The sequence below is a fragment of the Eurosta solidaginis genome, chromosome 5 (assembly GCF_040869045.1).
Source record: "Eurosta solidaginis isolate ZX-2024a chromosome 5, ASM4086904v1, whole genome shotgun sequence".
Classification (NCBI taxonomy): domain Eukaryota; kingdom Metazoa; phylum Arthropoda; class Insecta; order Diptera; family Tephritidae; genus Eurosta; species Eurosta solidaginis.
Genome location: NC_090323.1, coordinates 252,608,478 through 252,625,726, shown reverse-complemented (window position 1 = coordinate 252,625,726; position 17,249 = coordinate 252,608,478). Strand labels below are relative to the sequence as shown.

Here is a 17,249-nt window from a genome sequence, read left to right as displayed (position 1 = left end):
ATTACAATCAAGCAAAGCTTGACAACAACCGTAGCCAAGCAATGACTACTTGATTAATTCAAACGCAGCAGCCAATATAAATTATAGCATACAGACGCGACAATTTTAGAAAAAAACATTAAATAAGTTCTGCTCTTTACTTCTGCTTAAGTTTTAATTGACGTAATAAAAAGGGGCGGCACTTACTGTCGCTAACCAAAAGAAAGAATTAGGTTAAATCTGACTTCAATGGCATTCCCCTGCAGACCCCTGCATTAGAGTCAAAAAGAGAATGAAGTGTATTGCATAAGATAAGTATATACAAGATAATCGTAGAAGGCATATGCATAAACCATAAATTATTAAAGAAGGTTTAACAGAGGGTCATCACCAACCTACACCAATGCATTGAATGCAGCAATGTTCCATTCATTGTCGCTTCGATTTAAGTGTAAAGTGCTACTAAATATGCACATTTAAAAAATACCAAACATATAATGATATGCTAATTCAACCCATTTTTATTTTGAACTCTTTTCATTGCATTGCTATATACTGCGACTTTTCATTTTAAAAGGAAATTTATATTCGTTTCTATTTCGAAATATAACTCGGGCGTGAAAGTTGTTAGAAGCGCGGCAAAATCGGTGGCACTATGTTAGGCGTATTGGGCAGTGTTTACGAGTTTTTAACAAAACCCAGTGAAGTATACGAAGGTAATTTTACGAGGAAAATTTACAATGAAACGAGTAAAAAGTGCCCTGTCCTGCATGTAATTCGCGCAAATAGGATAAAGGAAAGAATTTACCCAAAAAATGTTCAACACGGAACTCGAATTGAAAACCTAACAGTTACTTGTTTTTCTTCGTGTGTCATAGTTTTTTCCAGTGTATTAAATTTAAATTAATTATTAATTAAAAATGACTTACTTATGTTTTGTGAAAAAATATGAAGAAAAATATTATTTTGTAATTAATATTCCACTATCATTAAATTAGTGCACTACGTCCAAATAAGACTATACCTACTGGTCAATAAAGATCTCATATAAACTGAGTACATCCATAGCGTTACCAGAATTTGTTAAAGTAACAAACGGAAGACGCAGATTTATTTCCAGAGCTTCACCTTCGGCAATTAGTCTGGCTTTGCGATGATAAATAGGAACTTCTAAGATGAGGCAGTTATCAAACAGCTCATCCAACCCTGTGAAAATGTCTGTGCTGAGGTATTCAAAGCTGCGAGTGCTTCCTTGGTGTGTCTAAAAATAAAAAAAAATAAAATGTAAGGCGCGATAACCTCCGAAGAGATCTAAGGCCGAGCTTCTCTTCCAATTTGCGTCGTGCTCCTATTGATTTTCCCTACAAATCGGCCGGACGGGACCTACATGTTTTATGCCGACTCCGAACGGCATCTGCAAGGCAGATGAGTTTTCACTGAGAGCTTTTCATGGCAGAAATACACTCGAAGCGCTTGCCAAACACTGCCGAGTGGCGACCCCGCTTAGAAAAATGTTCTTCTAATTGAAAAACCTTATTTCTAAAATTTTGATGTTGCTTTGCCCGGGGTGTGAACCCAGGGCATACGGTGTGGTAGGCGGAGCACGCTACCATCACACCACGGTGGCCGCCTTGGTGTGTGTATGTATCTGAAATCACTTTTACCATGAGGCAACTAAAATGTAGACTTTAGTGATCAACCAAATAAAAATATTATATATTTTTTTTAATTATATTTTTTATTTATTTTAAGTTTTATTATTAACTGACTAACATTTTCCTATTCAAAAGATAATTCAATGAAAAATTATTTAAAAATTAAAGTACAAAGTATAAAACAAAATAGTTAACACTATATCTACTCCCCCTCCAACAAAATTTAAAACAAATAAATTATTAATTAATATTAAATGCAACCTTTTTTTGTTTTTTATTGTTTAATGTATTTGTATTTGTATTTAAATTAGTATTAATAAGTATGTTTGCCGGTTTAACTAAATCGATCGAAAAATTTTAATAGTATTTCTGTATTGAATTGTAAATGTTTTATGTTTCTTAGAGATAACTTTAAAAGGTTCTTCATAAGGTGATTCTAAATTAGATTTACGAAGAACTTTAACAAAAACATACTCACAACTTTCTAATATTTTAGGAACGAAAAAGTTTTCTGTGTTATGATGAAAAACTTTAGAACGAACAAGCGAAAAATATTCTCTTAATTTATGAAGAGCGTCATTAGAAAAATCATGTTCTTTATTACTACTGGAAACAATTAATACACCAGGTATACTAAGTGTTTGGCCATAAACAAGTTCAGCAGATAAAAATTTTAAATCTTCTTTAATAGAAGTTCGTAAACCAAAAATAATTAATGGTAAAATATCAGACCAATGAACCGAGTCGTTTGATGCTATAATTGCTGCTTTTAAAGTTCGATGAAATCTCTCTATCATGCCATTTGCTTGGGGATGCTAATGAGATGTATGAATTTTATGGGAACCTAATAGTTTAGTTAATTCCGTAAAAATTTTTTAAGTGAATTGTCAACCTTGATCTACTGTAATATTCAATGGTATACCAAATCGTGGTATATAATTTTGAATAAAAGTTTTTACTATAGTACGAGCTTATACCCGTGGGTTTCACTCCACGTTGCTATACAAAATATGGAAAATAAATAAAACACCTTTAAAACACTTCTTGTTTCACAAATATAAGCGATATATATATATTTATTATTTGATTCAAGGTTCGATTCGAGCTCAAACAAAAACAATTTATTACACAGGCCGACAAAATGAGACCGATTTTTTTGACCATAAACCAGACCATACTTTCCTAAAGGTTTTCGATGCGCTGAATTCAAATGTGGACGCAGAATTGTTCTATCACGTCAGGATTTTGAGATCTCCTAGCCTAAATGTGCAAAAAACACCGTTTTTGCCTATTTTTGAGGTTATATATAAACGACAGATTTTTTTTTTTTAAAGCACACATAGCAACTTAAAGAAGAAGTCTTTCTCTTACGAATGGCGTTGAGTTTGCTCAAATATCTTTTTTTTCGCTAAGATAGAGCAATTATCGTAAGACTTATCGTAAGAGGTATGTGTTCTACTGCATCATACCTACGTTAATTAAGTGGTTTTTCAACTATAGGAAAATTAGCAAATTTATAAACTTTAAATTGCTCTATCAACGCCATTCGTAAGAGAAAGACTTCCTCTTTAAGATGCTATGTGTGCTTTAAAAAAATAAAAATCTGTCGTTTATATATAACCTCAAAAATAGGCAAAAATGGTGTTTTTTGCACATTTAGGCTAGGATATCTCAAAATCCTGACGTGATAGAGCAATTCTGCGTCCAGATTTGAATTCAGCGCATCGAAAACCTTTAGGAAAGTATGGTCTGGTTTATGGTCAAATTTCTTGTCGGCCTGTGTTATTTGTGTTAACATTTTCTGATGAATAGTTAAATACTGTAATTAGCTCCGAAACTAAATAATGTAATTATATGATTTTTTTTTAATTTAATGAAACCAAATTCTGGACTGGTATCCGACCAGAAAAGGAAAATGTCTAAGAAAAATGCCCAAAAAAAAAATATAAAGCAAATAATTTTCGTAGGTATTTTGTATGGAACGAACAAAGTGACGTTAGCTGCTATGTTTATAACTGAAGAGCGCCTAGACTGATGTTGACTGTCCCCTTCTAACTTTCCTGTGAAAATCGTTGCCTCAATGAGGTTAGTCACAACCCTTTTGACTGCTAGTACCAAAAAAAATGCAAGCATTAAAAAGTTGTGAAAAACTACCAAAAAAAGTGGTAGAAAGATACAAAAAAGTAAAAAAGAACAGTAGTTAAGAATAGAAAAATAGTACCAAAAAAGATTAGTAAAAAGGTTTCAAAAAAGTATTTAAAAATGTTATCAAAAAAGGTAAAAATATTTCATGAAAAAACTATATTTTTAAGTTTTCCTAATTTGCAATCGCAGGCGGGTGACTGCCAAAGAGGTAGAACGGAAAATATAAAACAAAATTGTTTAACAAATTTTATTAATTTGAAATATTTTATGTAATGTATATGTAACAAACTTCTTAGAGCAAAGTAAGAGGTTATTTTCGTATGTCTCCACTTAGCACTTAGGGAAACAGTTTTAGTGTGAAAGTTTTGTCTTTGTCAAAGTTAAGGTAATGCAAATAAGTGGAAAGAAGCGTTTCCGATATCCTTCATTTTAAATATTTTATATACACTGAAATTACCTTGAACGTTGGCATAAAGTTGTCTCTTACTATATTGGGAGCTTCAAACGAAGTTATTCGGAAACTTGAATTGTAAATATGTGTATTGGCTAGAAAATGTTTTGATTCCCCTGTTGAACCAGAAATTAGTGTTGCTAATGATTCTGGTGGGCATTGCAATTCCTCTAGCCGAACTTCTCCTGAGGCGCACCATATTCCAGGCGTTTCGCTTTTAAATTTTAGTGCACAGCAAAATGGACATACATTGTTCATACTGCCAATTACCACAAATTTATGCAAACTATAATCGATATCGTTGTTATATTGAAATGCGGCACCACTCAAAGGAATATTAATGTTGCGTCGACCTGGACGTGACCTGGCATATCGTTCCCTGCCAATGACATTGTGATGTACCGGTTGTTCGTCTGATCGACGTTCTCTTTCGTTGGATCTATTTTGTGTTCCCCGCGACCGACGTCCAATAGTGCTATTTGCCCTGGAAGGCATTTTGTAATTCACTCCACTTTTCACAAAAACTAACAGCCCAAAACTTTAAAAAAATATTGGTGGGATAAACGGACCCACGGACTTTGAATCTATTAGTCCCGAATTTCAAGTACACAACGTCATCCAGAATGTTCTTTGTCAGTACAATCCGTCTATGGAACTCACTCCCATACGCAACTAAAGCTATTAGGAAAGCAGGATGTTTTAAGCAGGCAGTATTATCTTTTCTCAACTCTTAAATTACCTTTTAATTATATATCTTTATACTTGTCACAAAAATTTTGAACTGAGGATGTTTAATTGTTAAAAAATAAGTTTATTTTATTATCTTTTTAACTCTTGTATTTACGTTATATTATATTAGATTATATTATATTATATTACTCTACTTTTATTTTTGATAATGTGATACGATTGATGTACTATCTAAAAGACTATGTCTTACTTGTACAAAAAACTCAAATAAATGAAAATGAAATGAAATGAAAAATAAATGCTCTTTGTTATCACACCACTTTTCACTAAAAGAAACTCGTTTGTAGCAGCACAAAAACTTTAAGAGCAACTTCGTAAATAACTCCCTCCGTCTTTTTCGCTTCATCTGTCTCCATCTTCGTCTTATTCTATCTCTTTCACAATCTCCTTCTCCCTTCTCTCAATTCCTTCTCATTCTTCTGCATTTCTTATTGCCTGTCCCAGAGGGTGGTATGTATTTTATTCCAGTCCCAGTCCCACTCCGAGTCTCAGTCCCAGTCCCAGTCCGTCTCTGGATAATATATTACTCTGTACTAAAGCACACATCAACAGCTTTCATTTGATATCCATATTGTATAAACACTGTCTAGGCATTCACTGGCCCACGTTTTGGCCTATATCTCGAGACCCTAGTTACCCAAGGGTACGAAAATTACCCTCTACTAAAGCACTCATCAACATCTTTAATTTGTTATCCATATTCTATAAACACATTCTAGGGGTACTCGGGTCCACGTTTCGGCCTATATCTCGAGAGCCTGTACGTCGATCGCAACCAAACCTATGTAGTAACCACCGCGTGAGGTTTACGCAACTTGTGTGAAAGTTTGAACAAAATCGACCCACGCATCTCTTCAAACACCGGCGACCAACTAACACACATTTTAGCCTTTCTTTTTATATATATAGATTTTTATTTTTCACACTTCACTATAATATTAAAACGAAATGCAAATTTTCGTTGTTTTTGAAATTCGGCTTAAAAATTGCACATGGAACAACTAAAGACTCTCCTGAATAAAAAAAATATGTCACAGTACCTCTAAATCGCGGGCCCCATCAGAACCCCCCCCCCCTCTCTCGGCGGGCCTGCTGATGTGCTATACTTGATATCATTCGCTATAATATTTTTTTATTGATAAGCACGTTGTTTAATTAAACACCAACCAATTACACGGAAGTTTATCCGCACCCCTGAAAATGTGAGTGCGACTATAAATTGAGATATGACCTATCTTATATTTCAAGTCAGATCAAACTACACATGGGGTGTAAAACAAATTCAAAATCGGTTCAGTAGTTTAGGAGTCCATTGGCGCCAAACATAGTGACACGTGATTTTTATATATTAAGATTGCAAAAAGTAAAGCGCAATTAAATATTTGTAATTTTAAATATTTCTATGTAAATATGTATGTATGCTTTAAATGAGTTTTCTTAGTTTGAAATCGTAGGCGGCTACCTGCTGAACAGGTAGAACCGAAAATAATCATACAACAAAATTGTTTGGAAACAATTTTGAAATTTTAAATATTTATGTACATACACATAAGTGATGTGTAGGAAATTTCTTATTGTAAATTAAGTATACGGAATAAAAAAGTGCGGAAAAGGCAAAATATATGTTTGTGCAATAGGGAAATGGATAGGGATAGGGATAGAGATAGGAACTTACATTATATAACGCCTTACGAAATTTCAGTAGTCTATCATTAATAGTTGCATAGATATTGAGTAACAAACATCCCATTTGTATGGGAGGTGCCATGCCCCCAAAAAGGGATAGAGACTTACCTTACATAACGCCTTACTAAATTTCAGTAGTCTAGCATTAATACTTCCAAAGATATTGAGTATGAGAGATCCCATTTGTATGGGAGGTGCCACGCCCCTTTTTCGTTGATGAAATATGAAGTCCAATCTAATTTCTTTACGTATGTTAGGCCAATAATATTTATTTTAAATTAATTGTCTAATTGTTCTTATACTTGGATGAGATAGTGAGTGAATTTTGTCAAATATAATTCTTCTCATAGAATGTGCGACAAAAACATAGAAAAACATCACACCATATACTTAAATTAATAACTGAAATATGAATTTTTGTTAAATTATTTTTAGAATTTTGATCAGGAATGGGTTTTTGTAAAAATGTATCAATTTGTTGTTCTTTATATAAATTTTCTATATTTATATCTTGAGTTGAAATTGCATGTACTTCTGGAATACGGGAAAGTCTATCGGGAACTATGTTGTCTTTTCCACGTATATATTGTATATCATTTGTAAATTGAGCAATATATTCAAAATGACGTAATTGACGAGGAGGTCTATCCACTTTAGAATTTAGAATATGAGTTAAAGGTTTATGATCAGTATAAATTGTAAAAGTTCTACCTTCAAGAAAATCTTTAAAATTTTTAATTGAATTCTATATTGTCGAAAGTTTACGATCAAATGTTGAATATTTAGTTTCTGTTGGAGTTAGTTTTCTTAAAAAATAAGCTAAGGGTTCTAGTATACTATTGCTAGTTTGTTGAAGAACTGCTCCAATAGCAATATTTGATGCATCTACTGCTAATGATAAAGAACCATTTTTGTGGAAATGTGTAAGTAAATTATTTTTAGCAAAGATTTTTTAACATTTTCGAAAGCTGTTGTGGTTCCATTTGTCAAATTTAATTGTTTGAGTTTGTTTTTAACTGCATGTGTTAACATTTCATGCAGAGAACTGAGTTCTGTTGCTAACATTTTAATATATCTGTAATAATAATTTAACATACCTAAAAATTTTTTAACTTATTTATAGAAATTGGTTTTTCAAAATTTGTTATGATTTCATTTCGATATAAAGATGGTTTAATGCCTTCGTCTGAAATTTCGTAATTTAAGAAATTTCATTTATTTACACCGAGAGTACATTTTGAATGTTTGATATTTAAATTATATTCTTCAAGTCTTTTGAAAACTGATTTGAAATGATTTATATGTTGATATTCATTATTACTGGCAATAAGAATGTCATCAATGTATGTAAATACAAAATCTAAATCAGAAAATACTTCATTAATATAGCGTTGGAAAACTTGAGCACTGTTTCGTAAACCGAAAGGCATTTTTGCGAATTCAAACATTCCACACCCACATTCTTTCACATTTTCTTGAACTTCTGTTTGCTCATGATTCCTTATAAAATTTATATATTTGCTCACTTTTTATTGGTCTGTTTTATGTATAGTAGTCTTTTTCTTTCCTCCATGTTTTTCTTTTAACTACTCGCTGGTGTTATTGTCACTAATGCAATACAAAATTCGCGCAGGATCGCCAAAAATATTTAGTGTTCAACCAAATAAAAATATTTTATTTTTTTTTATTTTTTCAACTTTTATTATTAACTAACTAAAATTTTCTTTTTGAAGTAATTCAAAAATTTTCATATTCAAAAGATACCTCAATTAAAAATTATTTAAAAATTAAAGTACAAGGTATATAAAAAAATAGTTAACACTATACCGACTTCGTCAGTTGGTTCTGGCGAAATTTTGTTCATATCGGAAAAGCAGTGCCAATAAACACGGAAATCAACCAATAGAAAGATAGTGAGACCGACCACCCTCTCCACCTAGATTATGTACATATCCGCCATTAGCTTCGTGTTCTTTAACCGGTGCAATAGCGCAGTGAAAATGTTTATGTCAAACGCTAGCTAATGACTAATGACCATCGGCGTTGCAACAGCTGCTCAAACTTTGCCGAACAACGTGATGTTCTGTCATAAAAATAACACTGCTACTACAACTGCAGCTCGAACACCACGGGCCTGTCGAATTTACAACTTGGCATGTCGCACGCCAAACGTGAGGTTGAATTAGCTCTTCACAGAAAAGCAATGCTGTAATCGGCTACGGGGTGTTACGAGAGTCATGACCCCATTTAATTTGTTTCGTCCCTCCCACAAATTGTCATCCTCCCAGCAGCTCCTTGCAGCAGGACTGCTACATATTCTCTTACTCCGGGAAGGTATCGAACCCAATCCGGGTCCGTCTCCTCACCCCGGTCATGAGAAATGGTTTTGCTGCATTTGCCAGAAAAGAGTCTTTTTAGGACGGTCATACTCTGTTCAGTATGTCTCGTGCAAGGGATGGTTGCATCGGACAGGTTGTTCTGGGCTTGATCCCAAAACCCGACGTCCACGTAACTTTTATAAATCTTTTGTGGCTCCTTGCTGCTCACGCCCAAGGGCGTCCCGTAGTCTACGCCTAAGCGTATCCCCACTACCTTCCAGCAGCTTCGCTGCTCAGCAAGCCACAACAAGTACCCGCTGCTGCTCGCGCCCCACGACGCCAACAACTCAAACAGCTGATACCACTCATAACTACTACCTTCGTAGTAGAGCTGGTTGCAATGCTGAGCATCAGCCCCTGCCCCCGTCTTCTTCTCCCCCCCTCTTTTCTGGCAGCAATCGTGCAGGTCAGGGAAACAGACTCTTAGTCCCTGCCTCCGTTTGCACCGTCTGCCAGCACAGAATATATAGGTTTGCGACATCCGCTCAATGCAGCTCCTGCCTTGGGTGGTGCCACTTTCCTAGATGTTCTGGTCTCCGCGACGGCAACCCCCCGACGGGTTTCATCGCGCCATGTTGCCAGGTCGCAAACCCAAATCATCAGGGTACCCCAATGCTTGCCCAAGGGCGACCAGTCCCAAGGCCACAACAGCAATTGCGTCCTGGCCTTCCACAACCTAGGCGTAGTCACCCCTCACTTACCCCTAGAGTGGCGGCGTCACCCCCCATGCTTTTCAGAATTCTGCAGTTCAACTGTAATGGACTAACTGGGAAGATTACGGAGATAGTCGATTTCATGAAGCGGCACAACATCCGCATTGCTGCGATTCAAGAGACTAAACTCACAGCAAGATCTGCATTGCAGACCTGCTCCGGTTATAATGTCCACAGGAAAGACCGCGAGAGCGGAAATGGAGGCGGCCTCACATCTACATCCCTCCTGTCACCTGTTGCCCCAGTGGATACCGCCCTAATATCGAGGCCTTACTCACTGGCAACAATCGCATTATCTTAGGCGATTTCAATGCCCATCACGACCTATGGCATTCAAACTTGCGGGCGGACAGTAGGGGTGAGATGTTGGCGGATCAAATAGACGAAACGACGTTCTGCACAATAAACGGAGACGCCCCCACACGTATGGTAGGAAGCTGTCATAGCTCGCCAGATATCTCAATCGTGAGCGCAGAACTCGTAAACTGCGTCAACTGGCAGCCGATGGTAACATTGGCATCCGACCACCTGCCCATACTTATTTCGTTCGAGCGTACCGCCGACTTCATCGTCACCGAAAAATGCACTTTCATAAACTTCAAAAAAGGAAAGTGGGAAGAATATAAATCTGCAACAGACAGCAGCTTTGCTGCCCTCCCTATCCCGACTGATGCCCGCCAAGGGGAGCGTGCCTTCCGTAAGGTCATTGAATCCGCCTCGGCACATTTCATTCCCGCCGGGAGAATTCCCGAAATCCGGCCCCACTTCCCGGCGGAGGCCGCGAGCTTAGCGAGGGAACGCGACCTTATAAGACAGCTCGATCCAGGCGACCCCCAAATAAGGGATATAAACCAACGCATCAGATTGCTTGTGGACGAACACAAGCGGGCGAAATGGGAAGAGCACCTAAGAGGTTGTAACCTCTCTACCGGTGTAGGTAAACTTTGGTCCACCGTAAAGTCCCTATCGAATCCGACTAAGCACAAAGACAAAGTTTCCATCGCCTTTGGCGATAAGGTGCTGTCGGATGCGAAAAAATGCGCGAGCGCTTTCTGCCGACAATATATAATGCATCCTACGGTCGACAAAGATAGACGGAGAGCCAATAGACACGCACATAAACACAAACTCAGCGCGTCACCAATTACCATCACCGCTAGAGAGGTTGAGGACGCCATTGGTCGCGCTAAACCATCCAAAGCAGTGGGCCCAGACGGCATAGCCATGCCGATGCTTAAAAACCTAGGGAAAGAGGGTTTCAAATATTTGGCACATGTCTTCAACCTGTCTCTTTCCACCTTTGTCATACCCGAGAAATGGAAAATGGCCAAGGTGGTCCCGCTACTAAAGCCTGGGAAACCAGCTAACGTAGGTGAGTCATATCGTCCGATATCTCTCCTATCGCCAGTGGCAAAGACGCTTGAAGCCATTTTGCTCCCTTATTTCCAAGCACATTTGCAGCTAGCCCCTCATCAGCATGGCTTCAGAAAACTCCATAGCACTACCTCCGCGCTAAATGTCATTAGCACCCAGATAAATTGCGGTTTGAATCAATATCCCCACCATAGAACAGTACTCGTAGCGTTAGACCTATCAAAAGCTTTTGATACGGTCAACCATGGCTGGTTACTGCAAGACCTGGAAGGGTCCACCCTTCCCCCATGTCTTAAAAGGTGGACCGCAAATTATCTGGGTGGTCGGCAGGCATCGGTGCAATTCAGAAACGAAACATCAAAACAAAGGAGAATTAAACAAGGGGTGCCACAGGGTGGTGTCCTATCCCCGCTTTTGTTTAATTTCTACATATCTAAGCTACCTTCACCACCGGAAGGAGTCACAATCGTTTCCTACGCCGATGACTGCACAATAATGGCCACAGGCCCAGGCCCAAAGATCGATGAGCTATGCAATAAAATAAACGGCTATCTCCCTGATCTCTCCAGTTTTTTCGCCTCGCGAAACCTGACATTGTCACCGACTAAATCTTCTGCGACCTTATTTACAACATGGACGCCCCAAATGTCGACCATATTGAACATCCACCTCGATGGCACTACGCTACCGACTGTCCTACACCCCAAAATCTTGGGTGTGACGTTTGATCAGGATCTACATTTTGGTGCGCACGCAACCGCAATTGTTCCAAGAATTCAGAGCCGTAATAAAATCCTCAAATCCCTTGCTGGCAGTACCTGGGGAAAAGATAAAGAAACGCTCTTGACCACATACAAAGCAATTAGCCAGCCGATTACGTGCTACGCGTCACCCATATGGTCGCCAAGCCTAAAAACCACCCACTGGAAGAAACTACAGGCCTGCCAAAATACTGCTCTCAGAATCGCCACGGGCTGTCTTCCTATGTCCCCAGAACACCATCTGCATAATGAGGCGAGAATACTCCCCATCAGGGAGAGAAATGAGATGCTGACCAAACAGTTTCTGTTGAATACCCAGAAACCTGGGCATCCCAACAGACATCTGATTGACGAACCAGCACCGCCTAGGGGCCTAAGGAGTCATCTCCGTAAGCATTTTGAGGAAATACGGCACCTGAGAACCCAGCCGTATGAAGCGGTAAAACACAAGCAGGTCCTTGGTGAACTCCATAGACAGGCGTCGGACCTTTATGTCGGGAATTGCCCGGTGAATCCAGTACTTGAAGAAAAATATCCAGAACTCGCAGAAGAGGAACGCATACTCCCCAGGGAAACGCGTGTCACTCTTGCTCAACTTCGTTCTGGATACTGTAACAGGTTAAACTCTTACCTATCCAGAATCAACCCCGACATACAAAATGTATGCCCTGCTTGCAATGTGTCCCCACATGACACCAACCATCTCTTTAATTGTAATGTGGAACCAACGCCTCTAACACCCCTTTCCTTATGGTCCACCCCTGTTGAAACGGCAAGTTTCCTTGGACTCCCGTTAGAGGATATTGATGACAATATGTGATCGGTCGCGGCTATTAGGTGGGGCGAGCATTGCTACAACAACAACAACAACAACAACGAGAGTCATGCAAGAAAGGCGTCTCCGCCGCGATTGGGAATTTTTGCTGCTTGGTAAACCTTAAGGCTTATAACTCATCTCTGACATAACATGTTCTTAGAATGAGTAAAGTTTAATTTAATACTTCAAATCGAATCTTTTATAGCTTACGCACGAAGTTTAGAACTTAGATTTATATTCACATAAGCAAAATATTTAAATTGTAACGACATCATTCAAATGTTCCATGTTAATCGATTTTTCATGTAATGCTTGGATTGCATTAGATGAAAATAACTGATATCAAAAATTGCTTGAAGCTGACCCATTTGTCACTCGACATCGATAAAGCGATGCGTAGTTAGTCAAAACCCACGCTTAAATTTTGTGTTAACTTATTACGCAAAACGTGTCATTATTTCCCGTTGTTTCACACGCTGTGGCATTGACAAAACGTCAGTTGGCAAACGAAAATATTTTTCCAACATGTTAGCAAATGAAATTTGAATGTCAAATTTAACATACCAATGGCGGCCACCGTGGTGTGATGGTAGCGTGTTCCGCCTACCACACCGTATGCCCTGGGTTCACACCCCGGGCAAAGCAACATCAAAATTTTAGAAATAAGGCATTTCAATTAGAAGAAAATTTTTCTAAGTGGAGTCGCCCCTCGGCAGTGTTTGGCAAGTGCTCCGGGTGTATTTCTGCCACGAAAAGCTCTCAGTGAAAACTCATCTGCCTTGCAGATGCCGTTCGGAGTCGGCATAAAACATGTAGGTCCCGTCTGGCCAATTTGTAGGGAAAAGCAAGAGGAGCACGACGCAAATTGGAAGAGAAGCTCGGCCTTAGATCTCTTCGGAGGTTATTGCGCCTTATTACATTACATATTATTATATTTTTTAATTGGCGATTGTGGTCTGCCCTTTTTGGTTCTCTTACTTAACTCTTACTTTGTACTCAAACCTGACGGCAAACGAATTGAATGTTGAATGACAAGCCGTTTTCATTGGCATGAAGTTTGTGGTCAAATTTGACGTCGTCGTTTGACCGTTATGCGTTGAATTGTATTTCTATTTCTATTTTTTTTTTTTTTACAGCTTATAATTATTTACCATACCATGGCGCAATATTACCAGTTATTCTTGTTGATATCTCCTTCGTGCTATTCGTCTTCCGCATCGGACCATGGTTTATGCGAAATCGTGAACCCTACAATCTCAAACGTATTCTGTTGATCTACAATGTAACACAAATTATATTCAACTTAATTATGGTTGGATTGGTATGTATTTTCTAAACTATGTTGTACATATTATTCCAGTTAACTTATTTCTATTTACTTCAATTTTTTCATATTTTAGAGCGCTCGTTTAATTCTTATCTATTATCAAAACCGCGGTTTAGCATGCATTGAACAACTACCCTATGACCATCCACAAAAATCATTTGAAATATTTTGTGGTTTATTATATCTTGGCAATAAGTTTCTTGATTATAGTGAAACGATATTTATGGTATTACGTAAAAGTTTTAAACAAATCACTTTCCTGCATGTTTATCATCATATAATGATGACGTCCTTTGTATTCCTTTTTATCTACACACAAGGATCTGGTGGGCATTCGAGTACTGTGGCAATGATAAATGCTCTCGTACATTCAATAATGTATATTTATTATTTGATGAGTTCACTGAATGAGAATATGAAAAAATCATTATGGTGGAAAAAGTATATAACACAAATTCAATTAATACAATTTATAATTGATTTTATACATCAACTGTGGCCGTTGGTATTTGTTCCCGATTGTCGAATACCGAAAGTATGGAGCTGTATTGCATTGACACAGGCAACACTTATGACTTATCTTTTTGGCAATTTCTATATAAAATCTTACATACGAAACCCAAAAGCGAAAAAAGTTGCAGAGAAGCAAACTTAATTATCTATTTAGGTCTACTTAATTAACTAATTTAGGAAATGTTATTTGATTTTTATTTAGAAAACAATTGGATTCAAATATTTGTGATATTTTTTTTATTGAATTAGGCTAAATATTATTATTTACTGACAAAATTAAATTTTTATTCAAGTTTTATTGTTTACAAATGTGCATAGAGTTCAAATATGGGGTCCTTGCTGGTATTTAACTTATTTTTAAGTTTTTATAATAATTTTTCACTATAATTAAGAACGATCAATATTGTAGTGAATTACGGCAACGTTTCGGAGAAAAATTGCAGAGTTGAGCGCCAACAATCAGACACTTCAAGCCCCGTCACATAAGCAGTTTTTCATATATGTATATGCGTTTATCACAATATTTTGCACAATGAGTAGGCAGATCGAGCGACACTAGCGCCATCTGACATGAAAAGTAGCCATCTTCCAGACATTGTATTTGGATAAGGGTGCTTTCACACTTTGCAAACGAAATTATTTTTCCACTTGTTGGTACTTTTCTAACATTTTTCACAGTTAAAAACTGCAATTTAATTAATTTGTGCTTCGCGAAATTTTGTATGTGAAGGGGCAAAGGCGAAATAAACTTCAATTGCTAAGTCTGAAGTTCCTTTATATTTACAAACGCAACATCTTGGTTGATTGTGGCGATGTTACTGGCATGCATAAGATATCGTGGAACGCAAAAAAGGTTGGAATAACTACAATACAAAAGCATCGTTGATATTTTTCATACAATCGAAATTATCGAATACCAGAAATAACGATAGTTTTGCACATTAAACTAAACTTAATTTATGTACCGATAGGACCTCTAGCACACCAAAGAAATTTAGCACAAATTAAAATTTTTTAAATTAAATAATTATTATATTAAAATAAATAATTAATAATATTTTTTTTATTCTATGTATTTTATTTTTTTTTTTGTGGAGTTCATCGCCCTGACCTCCGTCTCTCATTGGGTATTTACAGTGATTGTAAAGCCTGTCCTATACTAGGGGTTCTTAGAGCCACAAAAGATTTGGATGGTTGTCGCAAGGGTACTCAAATGGTGGATGAGGCGATATACGTGTACACCGATGGCTTCAAGGTAGTGGAAGAAGTGTGGTCTGCGGTATACTGTTCTGATCCGTATACTGTTCTGTAGCGTTGTCAGACAGAAGTAGTAGCTGTGACCAAAGAAGTAAAAACAAATCAAGGAAAACAGATTAAACTGCAGTCACTTCAACTTTTATATTGACAGCCAAGCAGCGGCAGGTTCAAACTTTTAGAGTGTAAGGACTGGTGGAATACTTTTGTCGTTGTATAACAAGGCTGCTTTTAAACTGGCTGTGTTAGAATCTACGATGAGGCGCCAATCGGATGGATTATGATTTATACTCATCTCTTTCATCAATCTGGCGACATCACGATAATAGGTGTACGAGTTAGCATCATTTACAGTAAAATATTGTTTAATACAGGCATGCTTAACCAACAAACCGATATCATTTCGTTACGATAATTAACGTTAATAAACGAAACAAAGTAATTTCGTTTCGTTTATTAACGTTAAGAACGTCAAATTAAAGAAATGATTTTGTTTCGTTTTCTGCCATATCAAAACGAAATCAAATCGTTTATGTTTATTATTAATTTCAAACTATGCTGGAAATGCTATATTATCCATTTGGATGGCGGAGTCATTAAAGGTGAAAGCATTAGCCAAGCTGATTGCAACTTTTCTCATGAATTTTGACAGTACGAACATTTCTCAGAGTATTTTTGAAATTACCACCAACGAATTACACAAACAAATTACATGGAGTTTGTGTGTATGTCCGCTCGCTATTACCGCCTTATATACATAATGCTATAGCATTGCCAGCACAATGCAAACATAAAGTATCACGTTTTTGTTAACGTTTTTAACGTTAACGAAAGCTTCTCGTTTCGGTTAAAAACGAGATACAATTTATCTTGATAATTTCTTTATCGATAATATTTCGAAGTGTTTCAACGGAAACGGTGGAAGTTTTTTGATAAACGATTAGCTTAACGTTAAGGTGCATCCCTGGTTTAATAGATGCTTGCCTGTTAGTGATGGGCGATACAGCGATTTTGAGCTATCAGAGAAAATAGATGTGGCGATGTTTGAATCGAGGCTATTTTTTACAGCTATAGCGATCCCTTTATTTACTTTTAAGAAGCGAATTTGCAATTTGTATACATACTTGGATATAAAAAATGAATGTTTAAGTTTGTTTATCGGAGTAATTAATTTAAGTTAGTATACAGAATATATGAACCAAAATTGGAATAAAAAGAAAAAAATATGTACCTTCTATTGTAAACTGATGTAAGGTGGAATTCTAATTTACTGAGATATTATGATATATATTATTAACTGGCTGACGACATTATGTTCAGTCTGGTTTTACACTCAATGAGATGAAACTAGTGGAATTAGATGTCTATGCATCTTTGTTTTATAAATTTTGCTAATTGAAAATGCTTTGATTTTTAAATGTACGATGAATCAATCTGAAATAAATC

The 17,249-nt window shown here is 37.0% G+C and overlaps 1 protein-coding gene across 1 annotated transcript; it reads left to right on the top strand.

Annotated features, from left to right (window-relative positions):
• Positions 1-561: 561 nt before the first annotated feature.
• On the top strand, positions 562-15,615 carry LOC137234052 (very long chain fatty acid elongase F-like). Its single transcript, XM_067757719.1, has 3 exons — positions 562-695; positions 13,846-14,030; positions 14,110-15,615. Exons 1-3 carry the CDS (start codon positions 635-637, stop codon positions 14,689-14,691), a joined length of 828 nt encoding a protein of 275 aa, XP_067613820.1. The 5' UTR covers positions 562-634; the 3' UTR covers positions 14,692-15,615.
• Positions 15,616-17,249: the final 1,634 nt, after the last annotated feature.

Coding starts and splice junctions, on each gene's coding strand:
- LOC137234052 (XM_067757719.1), top strand. CDS start 635: ATGTTAGGCGTATTGGGCAGTGTTTACGAGTTTTTAACAAAACCCAGT. Junction 696..13,845: donor ACCCAGTGAAGTATACGAAG/GTAATTTTACGA, acceptor TTTTTTTTACAG/CTTATAATTATTTACCATAC. Junction 14,031..14,109: donor ACTTAATTATGGTTGGATTG/GTATGTATTTTC, acceptor TTCATATTTTAG/AGCGCTCGTTTAATTCTTAT.